Below are 21,373 nucleotides of genomic sequence, written 5' to 3'. Positions count from 1 at the left end.
GACCAAATACATGAAAGCAAAATCTAACAGTTTACTGTTCTTAATACTTGCCCTGCAGAGCATGGTGGCACACACCTTTAATCCCAGCACACAGGAGACAGAAGCAGGCAGACCTCTGTGAGTTCAAGACCAGCTTGGTCTACAAAGCTAGTTCCAGGACAGCTAGGACTGTTACACAGAAAAATCCTGTCTTGAGCCACCACCACTCTTCAAAAAACAAACAAAAATAAACAACAACCACCACCACCACCACCAAACTTGCCTTATAGGGCGATTGTTTTTTTTTTTTTTTTTTTTTTTTTGAGACAGTGTTTCTCTGTGTAGCTTTGGAGCCTGTTCTGGAGCTTACTCTATAAACCAGGCTGTCCTCGAACTCACAGAGATTCACCTGCTTCTGCTTCCCAAGTGCTAGGATTAAAGGCATGCACCACCACCGCCTGGCATAGGACAATACTATTAAATAAGATTTATTTAGTTGTGTGTATGTGTCCATGTGCATGTTTGTGTGACATATGTGTGCAGGTGGTCTCACTTTGAGACTCCTGGAAGTGGGATCACTATTTTTGGATTGAGGTCGAAGTAAGAGCTAGCGGCTGGTTGCTTTGCTTTTCTGACCTTCAGGTTGAATCCGCATTTCTCTCTCTGAGTTTTTATTAATCGTGCTTCACAGGCCAAAAGAAAACATCATATTTTCTGGAGGTGACTCTGAACAGCTTGACAATGTGAGCATTGTGAACTAAACTCAGGTCTCCTGGAAGAACACCACGCTTTTGCAACTGCTGAACCATCTCTTCAGCCCCACAGAAAGGTATTTTAAAGTTAACTCCTCTCTCTCAAAGACAGTTGGGATGCAAGAAAAGTATAGGACAAATAAAATTGAGAGAGTGTGTGTGTGTGTGTGCGCGCGCGTGCGGGCGCGAGCATACACCTTGTCTATCCTTGGGGCTAGGAATTGAACTCAGGGCCTTGTACATCCTAAGAATGCATTTGGCAAGTTACGAGTCTAAAATGCCTGAACTGCATAACAATCATATCTAAAATAGAAGAGTGGAACCAGGTCTGGCAAACACCTGTCATCCCAGCACTCAGGAGGCAGAGGTGAGAGACCAGGATGTTAATATCATTCCTCTGTCTTTATAAAAGCAAAGCCAGGGAAGTTAAGAGTCTAAAATTTTTACATTGTTTGAAATGGAAGTAAAGATACTCTCTAACATTAAGCCATGTTACGTTAAACATTAATGAGAGATTTCAGGAAGAAGACATAGAAGTTCAAATTTCAAACAGTAGAGGATATGGTAGAAAGGAAAAAAAGAAGAAAGAAAGAATGGAAGGAACAGGGGAAAGAAAGTCAGTTGAAAAAAAACCCAATAATTATAACATTCTTGGGCAGAGAGTCAATCTCAAAAATAAGCGAGGAAAAACTAAGTGCCAGAATCAAAAGAAGGGAACTGAATGTCATGCCAAGGCTCAGAATAGGAGTCAGAGGTGTCCAAGTGGGATCTAGATCTTGAAGTCGGCTGTGTTAGGGTCTTGGTGTCTGAGCTGGGCTGAACAACTGTGCTGGTTAGTTTTGCGTCAACTTGACACAGGCTAGAGTTACCTGAAAGGTGGGGACCTCCATTGAGAAAATGCCTCCAGAAGGTGCAGGACATTTTCTTAATTAGCGATGGTGGAGGGGGGCAGCCTATTGTGGGTGGTGCCATCCCTGGCGATCCTGGGTTCTATAAGAAAGCAGGCTGAACACACCATGGAGAACAAGACATAAGCAGCATCCCTTCATGGTCTCTGCATCAGCTCCTGCCTCCAGGATTCTACCTTGTTTGAGTTTCTTCTTTCAGTGATGAACAGCAATATGGGAGTATAAGGGAAATAAAGCCTTTCCTGCCCTACTTGCTTTAGGTCTGGTATTTCATCATAGCAATTATAACCCTAACTAGAACAACAAACAACAGGAAGGAAGTGTTGTGTCGCCCCATGAACTGAGAAAACCCCCCAAAAAACAAAATACCCAAACCAATCAATTATTCCCCAACCTCACCGATGAGCCAGTGCCATGGAACCGCTATCCTAGTCTTGAAAGTATTCTTTAGAAGCAGTCAGCAAAAGTCTTTATAGTAAATCTCAGAACTAGTCAGTGTGTTCGTCTAACATCTTGAATTTCACTGTCCTCAAAGTACAGAAAAATAATTGTACTTGAGACTTCAGTAAAAACAATAATAATAGTGTAACAGCAATAGAAACAGACTAAAATACAAATATTAAAAAGAAATGTACAAAATTCTATATACGGGTATTAGAATAGTTTATATAGGAAACAGATGAAATCTGTACTTGTAGGAATTGGTTAGGGAATTGATTAAGATTTCTAGGTACAAATTAACATATAAAAATATTTGTTTCGTTTGCAATCAACATAACGAGACACTATTCACAATAGCAATGTAACAGAAGATATGCCAAAACATCCACGAAGGAAATTAGCTGGCAGAACTAGGTGAATGAGAGAAATGTGTTGCCAAATCAAAACCCAATCCCAAAGAACTGAAGATGGAGGGATAGAGACAACATTCTTCTGTATCCCCACAAAGTTTAAAGAAAATCCTGATCTAAAGAGTATAAGGTGTCAAGAGAAGGTCACAGTCAACAAGAGAGAGTAAGAAAATATAAAAATATTTAAAGTTAGATTTACAAAAGAAATGACAGGCTCTAACTCTGAGGACTAGAATGGCAGGAAAAGAGGTGGGAAGTCTTGCCCTGGGGCCACAAATAGAAAAGACATGAATGGAGTTTATAGACATGAACCGCAACAACAAGACCTAAACAAGCAGAAAACCTTAGGGCAGATTTGCTTTGTGAGGCAGCTATGTGGTTTGCCACTGGCTGAGCCTGGGGACAATGAACGGAACTGTCCATCCCTTGAAGAGAGCCCGCTGGCCGAAAATTCCTAAGCCCCAGGGATCCCACCTCCTCCACCAAGATAGCAAGCAGTGACCCTGACAATTACAAAGAACCCAGGACTGAACTGAAGCTGACTCAGACTCAGAGGCAAACATACTCAGGTAGAACCATGGGTCGTGGGCAGAAAATCAGTTGGCATTCTGGTGGGAGAGCACCCATCAGGAAAGATAAATGTGTGTGTCTCCACTTCCCAAAGCCTAGAACACTGAAAGCCACACATAGAAAATGTGATCCCACAGCAAACCAGAGAGCGGGCATATAGCTAACAGTGGTACTAACCGTGGCAGCCTCCTGGGAAGACAATCTGGTCTAACCTGTTTTGAGATGTAAAATGTCTTCCTCCTCACACACACCTGAGAGTCAGCAACAAACCACAGTTTAGGATTTAGAAAAAAAATCACATTCATCCCAGAAGAAAGATGGATTTGCTGATGACATATTTTTTAAAAAAAAAATTTATGTCTATCCATGTTTATCTACATGTATGAATTTATGCACACTAAGTGTGTGCCTGGGTCCATGGAGGTCAGATCCCTTGGAACTGGAGTTATGGACGGTTGTGACCTGCCATGTGGGTACTACAAAATGAACTTGGGTCTTCTGAAAGAATAGCAAGTATGCTTTATTCTGTTTTATTTCATATGTACTTTAAAGTCTTACTTTTGTGTTTCACTATCGGTTTTGTTTTGGCCTTTATTTTGCTTGAACAGCTTTTTATGAGTTTTCTTTTTCTTTCTGTATGTTATAGTATTTCCTCTCTCTATTACTTCTCACAACTGAAACACATACTGTCCCTCTACAGTCTACCAGAAAGAAGGGGTAAAGAGAAGAGGGGGAGTAGAGAGTGTGTGAATAAGAGTAAGGAGCAACGATACATATGTATTAAAATGTCATAATGAGATCTGTTTTTATACGTTAACTATAAAAAATACCATTACTTAGAGTTGAAAGTGAAAAACGTGAAATTCAAAAGATATTTATTCTCCCCAAATTACAGCTTAATATCAACATATTAATAAACAACCCCTAAGGGAATTTTCTCTCTGATGAAATTTGCTAGCTGACAGAGGGAGGTGACAACTAGTTTAACACCTGCAAGACCCTGGGTTCGGACACCAGCACTGCAAAAGTAGATTCATTAGTTAACAAAGCCCATCAGTGTCATAGATAAATGTGTACACAAACAAACAACCAAAAAGTATGCTTTTAAAGCAAAGCGTAGAAAAATACCCAAATGGCTATTGGCAGGGAATGAGGAAAATAGCTGAAGTGTATTTTTTGTGATGACATAAATACAGCACTTAAAATGAGTGGATGAAGTCCCACATGTATTAAAATGGACAGATCTCAATAAAATTCTCGAATGGGAAACTTTATCTTTCAGGAATACTTATTCCTACATACAACTGATAACAAAATAGTAGTTTTTATTTAGTCTTCCCCATTACTGTGTGAATGTGTGTGGGGGGTTCCTAAATATTTTCTTCATGCTATTGACTGTTCTTTCATTACACAGAAGGTTCTGTCTTTGGTATAATCCTACTTGTTTTTACTTCTGTTGCCAGTACTTTTGGGGCCTTATCCCAAAGCATCCTTACACAAACCAGTGTCTTCAAGTGTTTCCCCTTAGACTTTCCATAGTTTTGGAATTACATACAGCTTGAGAGATGGGGGTCTAGCACCACTAACTGATACAATGGTCAATGTGTTCTCTTGGCATCTTTGGCAGAAATCACGTGGTTTTCTGTGTTCCCTATTTTAATGTTCTACGTGTCCCTTTGCCTTTTCTCATGCTGATACCAGACACTTTGTAGACTGTCTTAAAATCAGGTATTAATATGCTTTAAGGTTTTTTTTTTTTACTCAGTTGCTTTGGCTACTCTGAGCTTTCTATAGTTTCATGTAGATTTTAGCATTTTTTCAGTTTCTATGAATAATATTACTGGTAAGGATTGCATTGAGTCTGTAAACTGCCTTGGGTACTATGGACACTTAAATAATAATTCTTCTGTGGTGGTCTGAATGATAATAGCCCCTGTAGGCTAATGATGGAGGAAGGTCATTGGTTAAGTAAAGAAACTGCCTTGGCCCTGATAGGACAGAAAATTAGGTAGGCGGAGTAAACAGAACAGAATGCTGGGAGAAAGAGGAAGTGAGGTTAAATGCCATTTCCTCTCCTCTTTGGGGCAGACGTGATGAAGCTCCGACCCAGGATGGATGTAGGCTAGAATCTTCCCGGTAAGCGCACCTCGGTGCTACACACATTAATAGAAATGGGCCAGGCAGTGTTTAAATGAATACAGTTTGTGTGTTGTTATTTCGGGGCATAAGCTAGCTGGTGGCCAGGAGCCGGGTGGCAGGAACGCAGCCCACAGCTCATACTACAGGCTCATATGTTTGAATCCTTGGTTCATAGTTGTTGGAACTGTTTTGGAAGGATTAGGAGGTGTGGTCCTGTTGAAGGGAGTAAGTCACTGAGGGAGCCCAGGCTAGACCCACTATCTCTCAGGGAATGAGGAAAATAGCTGAAGTGTATTTTTTGTGATGACATAAATACGGCACTTAAAATGAGTGGATGAAGTCCCACATGTATTAAAATGGACAGATCTCAATAAAATTCTCGAATGGGAAACTTTTCCTATCCCTCAGCCTCCTCTTTCTTCTTCCTCCCCCCCCTCACCTTCTCTCTCTCTGCCTCCTGGCTGTGGATCAGATATAAGCTCTTAACGGCTACTCCAGTGCCCTGCCTGCCTACCCGCGGCCCTGCTTCCTGCCATGATAGTCATGGACTCACTCTTGGAACTGTAAGCAAATGAATGCTCTCTTTGATAAGTTGCTTTGGTCATAGTGTCTCTTGACAGCAACAGAAAATCAACTAAGACATCTTCTAGTCCATGAGCACACAGTATCTTTCTTATTTTTGTGTCATCCTGAACGGCTTTCATTAGCATTTCACATTTTCATTGTCAACATCTTTCAGCTCCTTTTATTTATTTATTTATAAATAAATAAATAAATTCTATTATTTATTTATTTATTTAAATATTTATTTATTTAAATAAATAAATTCTATTTATTTAGAGTTCAAACAACTTAATAGCAAAGAATCCAGTTCTAAAATGGACAAATAAATGGCGTATATAGACATTTCTTTAAAAAGACACAAGGGGGCTGCAGAGATGGCTCAGTGGTAAGAGCACCTGCTACTCATGCAGGCAACCTGGGTTCAGTTCCCAGCATCCACATGGCAAATCACAACCACTGGTAACAGCCCTCTTTTTACCTCTGTAAGTACCAGATACATGTGTATTATACAGATATATGTGCAAGCAAAATATTTATACATGTCAAATAAAATAAATATATTGAATTTTTTTTTCGAGACAAGGTTTCACTGTAGCTTTGGTACCTGTCCTGAAACTAGCTCTTGTAGACCAGCTGGCCACAAACTCCTCCTGAGTGTTGGCATTAAAATTGCGTGCCACCATCACCCAGCCACATCTATTTTTTTTTTAAAAAAAAAAAAACAAGGTTTCTCTGTGTAGTTTTGGTGCCTGTTCTGGAACTAGCTCTTGTAGACCAGGTTGGTCTTGAACTCACAAAGATCTTCCTGCCTCTGCCTCCTGAGTGCTGGGATTAAAAGTGCATGCCACCATCACCTGGCCATCTAAAAAATTTTTGAACAGATACAAGTAGCCAGCAAATATATGAACAAAATGTTAGCATTATTAATCTTCAATGAGGTACAAATAAAATCACAATTAGTTATTATTGCAAAGGAACTTAATAAAAACATTGGGTCAAGGATATAGCGGCACTCTCGACTTTATTGCAATAGTCCTTTAAAAAGATCCAGGATATGAATACTATTTAACCATTCTCTTCCAGGTCAATGTGGAGACTTTGTAGAGAGAGGCAGTCCCCACCCTTCCCAGGCCTTTTACCGTGTTCAGCTCTGATTCCAAGCTGCAGTTCCTAATGTGCGGGAACACGGCACTGTACTTGCTTGGGTAGGTAGATGCCAGGTAGTCCTTCACCTCCTCCAGGTTGTTGGCTGTCAGAAAGCCATCTTCAAGGTCAAAAGAATTGGTCAGCAGCAGAATCACCCTGCAGAGCAGACCATTATCTTGATTTTTATGACGAAGGAGCTACTGGTCCTAACACCTGGGAGGACTATGGGCAGCCTCTTCCCTCTTCCTTCCTGCCCAGTGAGGAAAGTTGGTAGGAAGAACAACTCTGGATGCCTGAGCAGAGGAGAGGACAGAAACTACCTCCAGACAGGATATTTAACACCTGGGTAGGTGGCCTCTGATGAGACTGGGTGGGATGCTCAAAGTATTCAATACTTCATAGCCAGATTATTAACCATAGTTGGTGACAGTCCCTGAATGTGGCTAATACCATTGAGGAACTGCTTGGAAATAAATTTAGAACCACTTAAATATTTTTACTTATTTTAAGACAGGGTCCCACTATGCAACCTTGGCTGTCCTGAAATTTGTTGTGTAGACCAGGCTAGTCTCAGACTTGGAGATTCATTTGCCTCTGCCTCCAGAATAGCTACATTAAAGGCATGCACCACTACATTTGGCTTAGAATTCTTTTTCTTTTAATTTAATTTTTTTTAATTTATTTTTTTTTGTATTTTTTATTTTTATTGAGCTCTACATTTTTCTCTGCTCTCCTCCCTGCCTCTCCCCTCCCCCTCCCCCCCCCAAGGTCCCCATGCTCCCAATTTACTTAGGAGAGCTTGTCTTTTTCTACTTCCTATGTAGATTAGATCTATGTAAGTCTCTCTTAGTGTCCTCATTGTTGTCTAGGTTCTCTGGGATTATGATTTGTAGGCTGTTTTATTTGCTTTATGTTTAAAAACCACTTATGAGTGAGTACATGTGATGATTGTCTTTCTGTGTCTGGGTTACCTCACTCAAAATAAGGTTTTCTAGCTCCATCCATTTGCCTGCAAAATTCAAGATGTTGTTTTTTTTTTCTGCTGTGTAGTATTTCATTGTGTAAATGTACCAAATTTTCCTTATCCATTCTTTGGCCGAGGGGCATTTAGGTTGTTTCCAGGTTCTGGCTATGACAAACAATGCTGCTATGAACATAGTTGAGCACATGTCCTTGTGGCATGATTGAGCATCCTTTGGCTTTATACCCAAAAGTGGTATTACTGGGTCTTGAGGAAGGTTGTTTCCTAATTTTCTGAGAAATCACCACACTGACATTCAAAGGGGTTATACCAGCTTGCACTCCCACCAGCAATGCAGGAGTGTTCCCTTTACCCCACAACCTCTCCAGCATAAGCTGTCATCAGTGTTTTTGATCTTGGCCATTCTTACAGGTGTAAGATGGAAGGTCAGAGTTGTTTTGATTTGCACTTCTCTGATGACTAAGGATGTTGAACATTTCCTTAACTGTCTTTCAGCCATTTTAGATTTATCTGTTGAGAGTTCTCTGTTTAGGTCTGTACTCCATTTTTTAAAATTCATTTTACATATCAACCACAGTTCCCCATCCCTCCCTTCCTCCCACTCCCCCACCTACCTCCCAACTCCCCATCTACTCTTAAAAGAGGGTAAGGCCTCCCATTGGGAGTTAATTATGGCTTAGAATTTTTAAACTTAATTTTATATCACTGTGCAAATTAAATTATTTGCATTTATACTGAGTTCCATTACAGTCCTTACTTAGAGATGGCTACTTTTATAAGTGACCACTCTACTGAACATCTTAGCATCTGAAAGATGGTCCTCTGTTTGGAGGGACACCAAAGACAGTAAGCTGTAGTCTCTGGGACTTGGCTAGAGAGGTCTTGGTTACATTTGAGATGGGGAATAGGACCTAAGACATTGACAATTTTCTTTTCTGAATGCTCCTCTCTGCTAAGTGCAATGACCACTTTAAACTGCCTATTCCCTGAAAAGCAGGCTTTAACTTTTTGAACCCCCAGTTTCTAGTGCTGGTAGAAGGCAGTAATTATGAAGTTGAAAAAAGAACTGAACCTCACACTATAGACCTCAACACTGGTGTCTTTAGTCTACTCCTTGACTTCTGGGAACCCAGTCCTTCCCAGTCACCCTTCCAGCTCAGAGCATCCCAAGGTAATGAGGGACAACTGAGACTCACTTGTTTAAGCAGTTTTCATAGTTGAAGGTGGCCTTGAAGCCATAGATGGAGAAGGTGACAATGCTGGCGAATATGGAGGTGGAGCTGTTGATGACGGACACAATGATGGCGTGCTTCTGGCAGTTGGTGGAGGGCTCGTTGTAGCTGGCAAAAGCAATCAGGCTGCCAAACCCCAAGCCCAGTGAGAAGAAGATCTGCGTGGCTGCATTGATCCAGGCCTTGGGGTTGGCTAGCTGTTCCATCTAGAAGGCCAGTAGGGATAGGGCTGAGGAATCCTAGGCTCTAATCCCAAACTCTCCCTCCCAACGGATGGAGGCTCAGAGATGGAGAGGAAATTACTTCTAACACACCGGTGGTCAGTGTGGCTTGTGGCTGGAGTCCATGTCTCTGTCCCAGACTATCTCTAGTGTATTCTCTGGCTGGTAAACTACTCAGCAGTCTTTCTCTCATGCCATCTATGGCACCCTACCCATGGAGAGTGCAAGTGAATATTGTTTAGTCTAATAATCCAACATATGGAACCTCTCAGTCACTAACCAGGCACTGCACTGGTCTTAACACACAGAAATTTTGGCAATGTAACCTGGATGTGGAGTCAGGTCTGAGTTGACTCCAGCACTGGCTCTTAGGGCTTTTGCAACAACGATATACATTTCGATAGGTGCTACAGTCATCTGATTCTAGCCACAAGATTTGTTAAGCAAAGAGTGTGCCTTACTCCAAATGCAATAGCATTCCCACTGAAGAACACGGGTGAAAGTGACTGGAAAGAAAATGTTAAAGAGGGGCAACTAGAGGGAAAGGGTCTACGGAAGGTAAGGGAGATGACAGGTGGCACCCAATGTGGGGCCCAAACCCATGACCCTGAGATTAAGAGTCTCATGCTCTACCTGCTGAGCTAGCTGGGTTCCAACAAGCAGCTTCCCACTAGAGACTGGAGTGATGCCTGGCTCAGTGGACAGAACAGACAGGGCTTTGGGTGAGAACCGAAGCAGGAAGACCAGAAGGAAGGCACAGGCACTAGTCATCAGGGGCAGTGAGGGCAGCAGGAGGGGATGGACAGAGGGTTTAACGTCAAGAACATACAGGACTTGGGATGACCTGTCTAAGGAGGAAGTTTGGGCCCCCGGGATATCCGTAGCCTTTGGCTCAGTCTTGGACTCACACCAGACCTGCTGATTACAGATCTTACCCCCTTTTTCTTTCCTCCCAGGCATCCCAGAAACAGACAGTCTCCTTCCATTTCAGTCCATACCTTAGGAGTGAACATGTACATCAGGCCATTGGTGGCTCCATGGAGTGTGAGGCCACGGATCAGGTAGATAATAAGTACACAGTAAGGCATTGATGCAGTGAAGTAGACCACCTGTGGGTATTCAGGAACAGAGTAAGACTGCTGGAGAGGTAGGGATGGCAGGACAGATAACCATCCCTGGAAACATCTTACTTCTTTGGTGTTTAGGCGGCGTCCACAGCTGATGAGCTGCAGGTGGCACTAATTCTGAGTAGGACAAAGGGTCTGTGGTCTGGGAAAGGCAGTGTGGGACTTGGCTGCCCATATCTGTTGCCACCATAAAATTTCTTCTTTAATGGATTAGAGGCAACAGGTTTCCAGTTTCTTCTTTCCATAGTCTTCCAACCCCTCTGTCTCTAAAATAGGACTGAAGGAGCCCACACAACGTATCAGTCTCTCTGTTCAGTATTTGAGCCAAATTTGGCTCTGAGCTTTCTGAAATCCCAAGAAGGACGACCAATCACTTACAAGATCTGTATTTTCTCTAACAGGGAAATCAGTTCAGTGGCTTGGGGCAGAGCCTGCTTTCGAGGATGGGATCCGAGAGGAGCCTGGCTAGGCATGCCCATAGATAGGAAGCAGTGTATGGAAGAAAGTACCCACAACAAATGCAATAGATAGTACTGATGGGATTTTGTGTATTCTTCATAAGACGTCTAACTCTTTGGTTAAGCCAGTCTTATTTCCCTATTGACATGCATCATAATTTAAGGATGTGCTCTTGGTTGCTTTGGCAGGGACATTTTGGACTCAGTGTCACCCTAACTTCTGAAAAGCCTCGAAGTAAGGACTTCCAGGTGCATGTCTGCCTAGCCTGGGTGGGAAATTTTGGGTAAATCCCTTACTACATACGCATAGATACATGGGTACAACAAACAAAAAAAAATGTCAAGGTTGTTTTTGCTTTATCAATCCTCTAGTTTGGATCCTCCTCTAAGAAAGATAGTTAGTGACCCATGTCTTGACATGCTTGAATTATGCTCAGTCTTCCATTTCCTCCTTGGCATGGCACCATATTTTATTCATTTCTAAGACTGTCAGAGGGACACTGAGCAGAATGTGGGATATGTGTTTATCATGGCTTCTTATACATTCAAGGAACTAATAAACATACCCAAGTATCTAGTATTTCAAACCAGATAGAGACGAAGATGGATAAGAGCACTTTGAAAAGTGATGTGAAAGAAATTCAGAGACATGGAGGAAGGCTGATCCAGGTCCATAACACTGGGTACTTAGAGGACACTCAGGGCAAGCTCTGGAATTTTTCCATGGACCATGTTCCTTACAGGTTTTCTGGAGTTCCCTTCTTCCTCTTGTGGAAAAGATGGCTGGGATCTAGCTTAACCTATCATGAGAAGTAAGTTCTGACCGATAAGTAAATATTCATGGCAGAATAAAAGAGATTTCAGCAGAAAAGGAAAAGGCAGTCTTTCTACACGGAACTACTAGGGTATTTCTGTCAGCGAAGGGGGTCATAGGGTCAGCAGAGAAAATAGGTGGTGAGGATTTCTATGGTGTCATGTCCTGGCTCTCCCTAATTTCACAATTATAAGAGGCATGGGGACAAAAAGACTGCTTTAATATTCAAGGGTACAGACCTCGCCCTTAGATCTTTTGGATCATGCTTGGTCTAGACTGGACCAGAGCAGATGCTACAGGGTCTGAGCTTAATTGAGAAAGAGCACCCTGATTCTTCTGCTCGGTTGTGAGACAAAGTGCTTGGGGCTAAGATGATTACCGCTTTGGGGACTTAGAAGCCAATGTAAAATGTCATACCAGGCACAGCACTGGGATTGCTGTGCAGCATCTTGATGACATAGGTTGTTCTAAGCCTGATGCCTCGTGGGAAAAAAAAAACATGTCAGTGCTGGAGAAGGAAGCTCATGTGATCAGGAGAGTGAGATCTAAGGGCTTGTGGAATTCACATAAGAAGAAAAATTGCAAGTGATTAAGTCACAAAAGACAGAGAACATTCATGGGGCACGTCACCAATAGAATGGGAAGTCCTGGAGTAAATCTGGGCTCTGTCCTGACTCTTGCTGTCCCCTACTGTGGTCTTGGGAAGATCACTTCACCTATCTATGCCTTTTCTGAGTGTCATCATGTATCTACTCTGAGGTGCTGTTAAAGAATAAGATACTGCGGGAATGTGATCTTCTGTGAATTTGCTTTGTAGCGTAGCTGAGTATGGAGAATTTATTCCAGTTTGAGACAGGTGCAGGTGATGGAAATACAGCCGATATAGCATCCCTAGAAGGAGGAAACCTGGGCATCCAACAGGAACATAGGGCTTAGGCAGATAAAAGGCCTAAGCCAGGATTGTGGCACATCTGTGATTTACAATCCCAACACTCAGAAGGCGGAGTCAGGAGGATCACTGAGTTTGAGGCCAGTTTGAGCTGTACAATGAGTTTCAGGCCAGCATGAACTACATAAGGAGACACTTTCAAAATAAAAGGCAAGACCCCAAATCACACAACAACAAAACCAAACAAACCAGGGAAGAATCCAACAGTTTTGGGTGTTATTGAGTCCCTGAAAGCACTTTGAAATGAGACCCCGAATACAAGCACACAATAAAGTTATTTCTGCTGGCTCATCTCTCCATATTGAGGTTCCTCCCCAGAATAATGATCTGGCATTTGAAGGGGAAGGACTGAATTGTCAGATGTTTTAAGATCTCCAAGAAATGCCCTGGTGTAGCTGAGTTTGAGAGCTAGCTGGGGCATCTCATTTCAGACGTCACAACTTTAACCACCTCACTGTCAGCTAGTAGAGGAACATGCCAATGACACCATCCATACCTTCTGATCCAGTGAGCCTCTACTTCTGGACCGCAAGAGACAGCCCCTGGCGTTGATCAAGGCCAGGGCTGAGGAGCTACTCATCCACTCACCCAGATGCAGCATCATCTCACACCCCAGCCCACCTTGCCAGTTGACTCGGTGCCTCTCAGGATGCACAGATACACCATCAGCCAGGCCAGGGTGAGGCACAGTGCTGGCTCCCACTGCACTCCTCCGTTCTCCTGGATGGACGGCGAAATGTTGAGTGTTTTCCTGTACCAGAAGTACTGAGTTGATGTTGCCTTTTCACACTCCTCATCATAGCCTGTGCGGTTACCATTCAGTGGGCAGACAGACCACGGCAGGGGATCCTTTGGAATGAAGCAAGAATCGATGGAGAGGTAAGGGGAAGGCCAAGGACTGGGGAGAATGATTGACAGGAGGCTTTGTACCTTGTCCTATACATATGGGCTAGCCTGACTTGCTTTAGACTAGAGTACAGTGGAACAGAGGCTTCCAGACCTAGACTTTCCAGATCCTTGTAGTTACTGTTTGGCTCTGCTCAAAACCAGATGTAGGGCTAGAGAGATGGCTCACTAGTTACGAGTACTAACTCGTTAAGTGTTCTTCCAGAAGACCCAGATTAGAGCCCCAGCACCCATGTGATGGCTCACAACCATCTGTAACTCTAGTTCTAGAAGATTTGACACCCTTTCCTGGCCTCTGCGGGTACCAGGCATGCACCTGGTACATAGACATGCAGACAAAACACCTACACACATAAAATAAATAAGATAAAACTTAAACAAAAACATCAAACTGGGAAGGTACTTGAATTAGAATCATGGAATGGTAAGTCCATTTGGATGGAGAGACCACAGGAGGGAGACATTGGTAACTGATGAAAACCAGTAGTATGTCCCAGCCAAGAAACAGAAGCCCTCAGCTCAGTTGCCTTGCCTAGCCGGAAGAACACTTAGTTCATTCTCTGGACCCTCTGCTGCAGACACTCCAGCTCACTCTGTTTCACATATGTGACTGCAAACCTGGGGCTACCTTGGCTATACCCAGAATCTTTTGCTTGAGATGAACTGGACATCAGGTTTTTGAATGTTCCTGACAATGTACATGCTACATGAAGAAACTCTGGGACATGTATGAACTGGTTCAATGGACCAACTGAGAAATTTTCAGTTCTCTCCTCCCTTCATCTGCATCAGAAGGTAAAGATAAGGTCCCTACATTTGCTTGGTTAAAGAGACCTGCTGTGAACGACCCCTACTCCCACCCCATGAAGTAGAATCCTGTAAAGTAGATTGATGCTTGTGGGGTTGGACAAAAGCTCTCATGTGGAGTGTATGATCATGTGAGAGTAGATCTATATGTCCCAGGGACATGCCTGGCCCACAGAAGTGTATGTGAAGGTCGACTGTGTCATTATCTCATGCAGGGTTGGGGGCAGTCCACCAACCTGTGGAATGCATGGATACTAACATGGTACTTTCTAGGTCCTTCTCCTCTTTTTCCACTTGGAAAGAGGCTGAGATGGAGGCAGCTGCTAGAAGAGGAGTGGAGGCAGTGGGATTAGAGTCCCCGAGAGTGCAAAGGCTGAAGGTGGGGGAACAGATTATGAGTGGTGGAGAGGAAGAAGATTCCTATCTTTGAATAAAGACCAGCTCTCAGTGTGGAATTATGGTTCTTCTATTTATTTTCAACAATGCCTAGACCTTTCCAGAATATCAGCAACACGAATTTGGATAATGCAGTTTAAAATGTTTGCCATTGAAAACAGCTCCAATCGTGTTAGAGTGGTGTTGTTCCTTCTAGGCGATTTTTGGGGTCTTCAGGGTCAGCCTAGAGCTCGAAGATGTTAGGACAAGTGACAATGACAGGGGGAGAGGGGGACATGGGACAAGAGGAGAAATAATCATCTTAGACCTGTCGGAATGGTGACGTCATCACCATAAGTCCCCACCAGAGACTTTCTCCTGAGTCTGTGATGAGCTGGTTTGTGATGTTTTCGGGACACTTTCCGTAGATATTCCAGAGGGTGCTGTGGACCCCGCCCCTCAGAAACGTACATACACGGACAGCTGCACAACATGGCTTACAGTATGCAGGTAGTGGATCCAAATCCAGATTCTGATGTCCCCGCTTGGTTTGAGGTGTCTGTCTTCCCTCACCCTCTCCCCTCACTGTGAATGTTCCCACAGGCTGGTGTTCTCATCCTCCGTCACTTGGTGAGTGACCCTGCATCCTCTACCCTTTCTGCTTCTGCTCTGGCCAGAGGTTGGCTCACCTGGAAGGAGTGGAAGAGGTACCAGAAGCCCCAGGCATTGATGACGTTGTAGTACATGGAGAGGAAGAAGGAGACCACCACACTAGCAACACCTGTAAGCAAGCGGAGGGCCATGATGAAGATCAGATGTATGGGATTTACCAGTGGCACTTGAGTGACAGAACTATGGTGACATCCCCAAACAGGAACCCTTTTCCTTCAGGTTCTTATTAGACCTGATACCATACCTATGACCTCTTCCTAGGGGCTATTCTTCCTAACCACTCATCATCTGAGGCGGGAGACTAATGATAGTTTTTTGACAGCTAAGTGTCAGGTCCTGGGCTCAGTATTTTGTGTGCTGTTGGTTCTTATAACAGTATTGTCTTTTCAAAGAGCAAACTGAAGCTCAGAGCTGGCTCAGAACTACCCAGTAGAGCTATGGAGAACTGCCAGCCACATGCCTGATATGATACTTGCTCTTTTGGAGGTTGAATCACTGGAGCCAATCCTATCTATGTGTCAGCAGTGAGATATGAAGTAGACAGACAACCCCTACCTCTAACCTGGTATGACCTATGCGGGTCCTACAGTAGCACTGTGAAAAAGGGAGAGTCTGCCTCTCAAGTGGACTCACACAGCCAACCTTTGTTATCCCACACATAATCAAGAGCTATAAGTTGTTAACCTTGGGTGTGGTGGACTATACCAGTATCGATATCATCAAATAGCAGCTCTCTACACCCAACTGGGAATTCTTGCCAGTATCCGGGTGTCAGTGCTCAAGGGGCCAGGCAGCCTCCCTTGTCTTTCCAATGTGCAGTGCTGCCTCAGCACTCTGTGATGGCCTTTAGAGCTCATCACAGGGAGGAGGCAGTTTAAAGATGACTCTTAACACCCCTGACACATTTCTTCTAAAGCTGCACTATATCTTATCAAATTGACCCTTCTTCATCCCTGAGCTTTTCTATCTGCTTCCCTTTCTGGGACATGAAAGTGTACAGAATGTTTATGGCCACTGATGGCCCTGGACTCTGGGCTTTCACAAAACAAGAGAATCACATCCTGGCACCAGGAGATAATGACTGAAGGTCACTCTGGAAGGGCACAGTGGGCCACACCTGGCATGCATAGATGCCTTGGTGTCTGCATACAGGCATCACCATGGTGCTCCAAAACTCCTAAGTGGTGTGGGAAAGATGAACAAGCTCACGCAGCCATGCCATTTTCAGTAAGCAGGGGACAGTTGTGTACATTCCCAGGTAGTAGGAGCTGGGACTGAATGAATGCTTCTCTGCCGGGCAGCCAAGTCCAGCATTCACAGATTCTCAACCTGAGGTCCTGAGTAGAGATGCCCCAAGGTGAGAGTTTCCCTTAGGGGTGGGGTTCCATATGAGGGTCAGAATCCAGGGCCCTCTCTACCCAAGTTCAATGGTAGCCCTCCCTGGGATGTCAGTTCACCCAACCACAGGTCCTGCTCATGGACAGCAACCTGCACGCCTGTCCAGGAACATACAAATCTCTCAGAGGAACTAAAAAGGATCCCACATACCGACACCACTGAGGTAGGGGCTGATGGTCCTCCAGGCACCGATGCTGCCCTGCCGCATGCGCTGCCCCACAGCCAGCTCCAGGTACAAGAGTGGCATCCCTTCTACGATGAGCATGATGATGTAGGGGACCAGGAAACTCCCTGTGAGAGGCCAGAGCTGAGCATCAGGTCAGTGTGAGAGATGGAATTTACCCTGTCGTCCCTCTGTGCAACTGTGTTTCTATCACCCAGCCTTTCCCCATCCAGTCCTCTTTCCACCCCATCCATCGCCCTCAGACCTTTCCACTGAGACTCCACACTCCTGCCCATGTGTCTTCCACACATCCATCTTCTACAGTTCCTCTTACCATACATCAGTCAACCTGTCTATCTGACCATCCTTTGATTTTTTTATCCATATATCTATCTATCTTCCTTTAATTCCTTCTTTACCTCTATCTGTCCATTCAAAAATCTATTTATCTATTTCAAGTAAAGGATATGTTCCCACAAGCTGTTTGGAGTAGTAGTTTCAAACCTCAGATGTTATAAAATAATCTCATTTTTTTTAACCCACAGTGTCAAATAGTAACCACAGCAGGCCTATTGAGTCCCATGGTCAGCTTGTATCTGTGATTGAGCCTACTTACTTGACTGTTAGGGGTCAGGTGGAAATCCAAGGCCTGGTGCCAAGTGGGAATGGGAACATTTTTAGCATTGCCCAACAATCATCTCTGTCCCAACCCCCAATTACACAGTTCAGAGAGATGAGCTCTGTAATCTTTTGACAAGGACTAAAACAATTGAAAATTCATGAACAGATAAATCATATGTAATTCATATTACAAATTTTATATAAAACTATGAGACTAGATCAAATACCTGTATTTACTATCTAGAGCTTAAAACTTAAAAAAGCAACAGGGAAAATCTTTAAAACTTCATGTTACACAAAGATGTTTTAAATACAAAAGCGTAAGCATCATCTATGGAAGAAAATGTTGATAAATTGAAATATATTACATTTTCTCCCATGGACAGCATTTAACAGAATGAAAAGAATAACTGCAGACTTGGAGAAAAAAATATCAAAACATGTACCTGAGAAAGTGTGATAGGAGGCATTTATAGTGGAATCTCAAAACCCATGGACATCCCATAAGTAACACACCTCAGTGCACTATGTTATATCTTGGAATACATTAGATTGTGATAAAGAATGGGAGTGCTCTGGCTCTTTAGAAACCCCATGCAGAGCACACTGCTGGCTTTGAGTGAGCCCTTTCTTACTGAAGACAAGCGCAGCAGACAGCAAGAGCAAGAAAGGGAAAGTGTAAGATGTGAAATCATTTTTTATAACACTTCTGTGATTGCAACAATCTATCCTCAAGGTCAAAACCCTAATGACCTAGCCACTTTTGAAATACCCTACCTCTAAACATTGTTGAGTGGGGACCAGGTTTCTAAGGAATGAACAGAACAATATCTGTAAGTGGTAAATAGTCTCATCAAAAGATATTTAAAACTGGAACTCATTAGGAAGTGTACATTTATACAATAAGAGATAAGACAGATATGCTGTATCTTAATATAAAAGGTATTTTGCAATTGGTTTGGAAATAAGTCTCCTAATGAACTCTTTCCTTTAATTTAAAATTCTAATGTACAAGGAGACCTTGACATCAGAGGGAAGGCTCTAGAAAGGAGCATACTTGGTGAATTAAATATAGTCACTATTCTTCAGTGTTCCTCATACAAAAGGGGAGGTCTCTCCCTCACCCTATGAGTCTAGGCTGGCCTTGGAAAGAGCTTTGTCCATTAGACTGAAAAGGGTGTGTGTATTTCAGAGGCTTGCAGCGTTTAATCCTCATGAGTATGACCCCTGAATATCATATGAGGAGTCCTTCCAGGCTCTTAGGGTGAGGTGCTACATGATGAAGAATTGTGGGCCCCTAGCTCGAGCGCTGGGTGTGTGGGGTCTTAGCCACATGAGCAGGGTCAGATGGAGCTGTTGATCAACTGTTTAGGGAACCCACAGACCTGTATGAAGTGATTGTTGCTGTAAATAGTTACTTTTCTGTTGGAGGAGGCCGCTTGTTGGTTCCTGGCCATTCAGCCCCAAAATAATCACACAGAAACTACATTAATAAATCACTGCTTGGCCCATTAGCTCTAGCTTCTTATTGGCTAACTCTTACATATTAATTTAGCCCATTTCTAGTAGTCTGTGCATCACCACGAGATTGTGGCCTACGCAAAGTTTCAGCACATCTGTCTCTGGTAGCGGCTCCATGGCTTCTCTCTGATTCTGCCCTTCTTTCTCCCAGCATTCAGCCTAGCTTTCCCTGCCTACCTAAATTCTGCCTTGCTATAGGTCCAAAGCAGTTTCTTTAGTTATCAATGGTATTCAATCATACAGAGGGAAATCCCATATCAATTTTCCCATCTTAGTTCTTCCACTTCAGTTCCATAAAAGCAAAATCTCTGACAGACTCCCAAAAGCAGTTAACAAAACCAGGATATTTACTATACAGAGTTATTGAAATTTTACCAGTTTCCCAGAGTAGGATCCAGCATACAGTCAGATCTTCAGATCTGGTCTTAAAGTCTCCTCAGCCTTCTTCTTCTTCTTTAATTTTTTTTTTAATTTGACACTTTAGAAGTTTACTGGCAAGTTGTTTTGTGGAATGTCTCTCATTTGAGATTCTGGCAGAAACACAAAAGTGACCTGATGTCCTCCTTCAGAGGTACATGATGCCCCTTTGCCCCTTCTTGGCAATGTTGACTTTATTCATGTGGCTTAGGTAGTGTCTGCTAGAATTCTCTGCTGAAACTTAACTCTTTCCTTTGAAACAATAAAGAAATTTTGATGGGATACTTTTTCTTTGCTTTTGTTTTAGAACCTGGTCTCATTCTATGACTTAGGCTGGCAGTCTTCCTGCCTCAGCCTCCCAAATGCTGCATTATAGGCCTGATTTGGAGAATTCGATTCTCAGTCTACTGTGTGGTCGATTTACATGAACCAAAAATTCTTACCTAAAACAGTAATTGTTGCATTCGCTGTGTTTTATAATTTTTCTGCCCATAACACGCCCTATCATGTTCAAGTGGTTTGTCATGCACAACAGATAACTAGCACATATATGAGCATTTTTTGTTAGCATCTCTGCTACCATTATGTCTATATTAGCTTGGGTGGGTCGAACACTTAAATGAAGGATGACTGGGAGGAAGTGGCATGGTTCTTATTCCTAAGTTCCCCGGAATCTGCCAATGTATCTCTACCAAACTGTATCATGTACCATTACATCTCCACACTGGTCCCATCTCTGGCTCCCATTTTTAGGTGTCTCCTTGGTTTTCTGATACTCTGCCTATTTTACACCTCAGTCTCTTACCTGGTCAAACCCTCTTTTCTTGCACCTTATACCTGAGACAAATTTTCCACTCCCTCTTTGATCTCCGAGGACTTCTTTCCCTCTGTGGCCACGGTTCCCTGGCTTAGGAGGCCTTAACACCTTCTCTTTTGTCTCCCCCTTTCCATTTCTGCACACATTTGGCCTCCTTAGAAGCTTTCCTCTCTTCCTTCTACTCTGTATGACTTACTTTTTGAGTAATGAGCTATGTGGAAATACAGTAACCACAATTTTCTCCTGGTATCTGTCTCCTTGCCATTGAGGAAGCTTTTGCCCTTACTCAGCTCTGCATGGTACTGGGCAAAGCTGGAGCCCAGGAAGTACTTGGTTACTCCCTGTAGGTTAGTATCTTCCAGGTCTTACTGGACTTTTTATGAATACCGTTTTTTTTTTCACTTCTTCAAATACTAAGGTGGTCTCATAGTTCCTGCTCTTGAGGCAATTGTCCATGTACTATTTACAGCTATGCTACTCCCAGACTTCCAAGCCACCCACTGGGGACAGAGGAAGACTCTCTCTGGCTCACCACTGCCCTTTAGTTCTTAACAAAGGATCTGACAAGGAGCAGGTCCTTCACAGACTGTTGGTGATAATTGTTCTACAATAATGGTTCTACTTAGGAGGGGGGTAGGTAATAAAGATATTACTGGAGGATAATGATGGAAATGTCTTGAAAGTCACTCATGTTGCTAATAAAAGAGCATCTAAAATTTCACATAGCGTCCAGGAAGACGGTTTAGCAGGTAAAATCACTTTCTACCAAGCTGATGACCTGAGTTTGATTCCTGGGACATACTCGGTGGAAGGGAAGAACTTACTTTCAAAAGTTGTCTTCTGATCACTACATAAACAAAATAAATAGATTTTTAAAAAAGCCTAAGAATTCACATAGAACTATTTTAACTCCCTTTGACTTTACTTGTGTGTGCATTAGATAAGACACGGAACAGTCTATCTATAAGAATGGGCAATGAGAGG

At 43.1% G+C, this 21,373-nt stretch overlaps 1 protein-coding gene across 1 annotated transcript in view; it reads right to left on the bottom strand.

Moving 5' to 3' along the window:
* LOC142845392 (sodium- and chloride-dependent transporter XTRP3) overlaps nucleotides 1-21,373 on the bottom strand; it is a 39,017-nt gene that overhangs the window by 8,983 nt on the left and 8,661 nt on the right. The window contains exons 2-7 of the mRNA XM_075964024.1: nucleotides 17,001-17,141; nucleotides 15,470-15,561; nucleotides 13,314-13,541; nucleotides 10,343-10,453; nucleotides 9,088-9,329; nucleotides 6,903-7,065 (exon numbers count right to left, since the gene is read on the bottom strand). Of these exons, the coding sequence (XP_075820139.1) occupies nucleotides 6,903-7,065; nucleotides 9,088-9,329; nucleotides 10,343-10,453; nucleotides 13,314-13,541; nucleotides 15,470-15,561; nucleotides 17,001-17,141 (977 nt within the window). The remainder of the gene's footprint in view (nucleotides 1-6,902; nucleotides 7,066-9,087; nucleotides 9,330-10,342; nucleotides 10,454-13,313; nucleotides 13,542-15,469; nucleotides 15,562-17,000; nucleotides 17,142-21,373) is intronic.

This window comes from Microtus pennsylvanicus, chromosome 3 (assembly GCF_037038515.1).
Source record: "Microtus pennsylvanicus isolate mMicPen1 chromosome 3, mMicPen1.hap1, whole genome shotgun sequence".
Lineage (NCBI taxonomy): Eukaryota > Metazoa > Chordata > Mammalia > Rodentia > Cricetidae > Microtus > Microtus pennsylvanicus.
The sequence above is the reverse complement of the archived record's forward strand: the minus strand, read 5'-3'. Positions and strand labels throughout refer to the sequence as shown.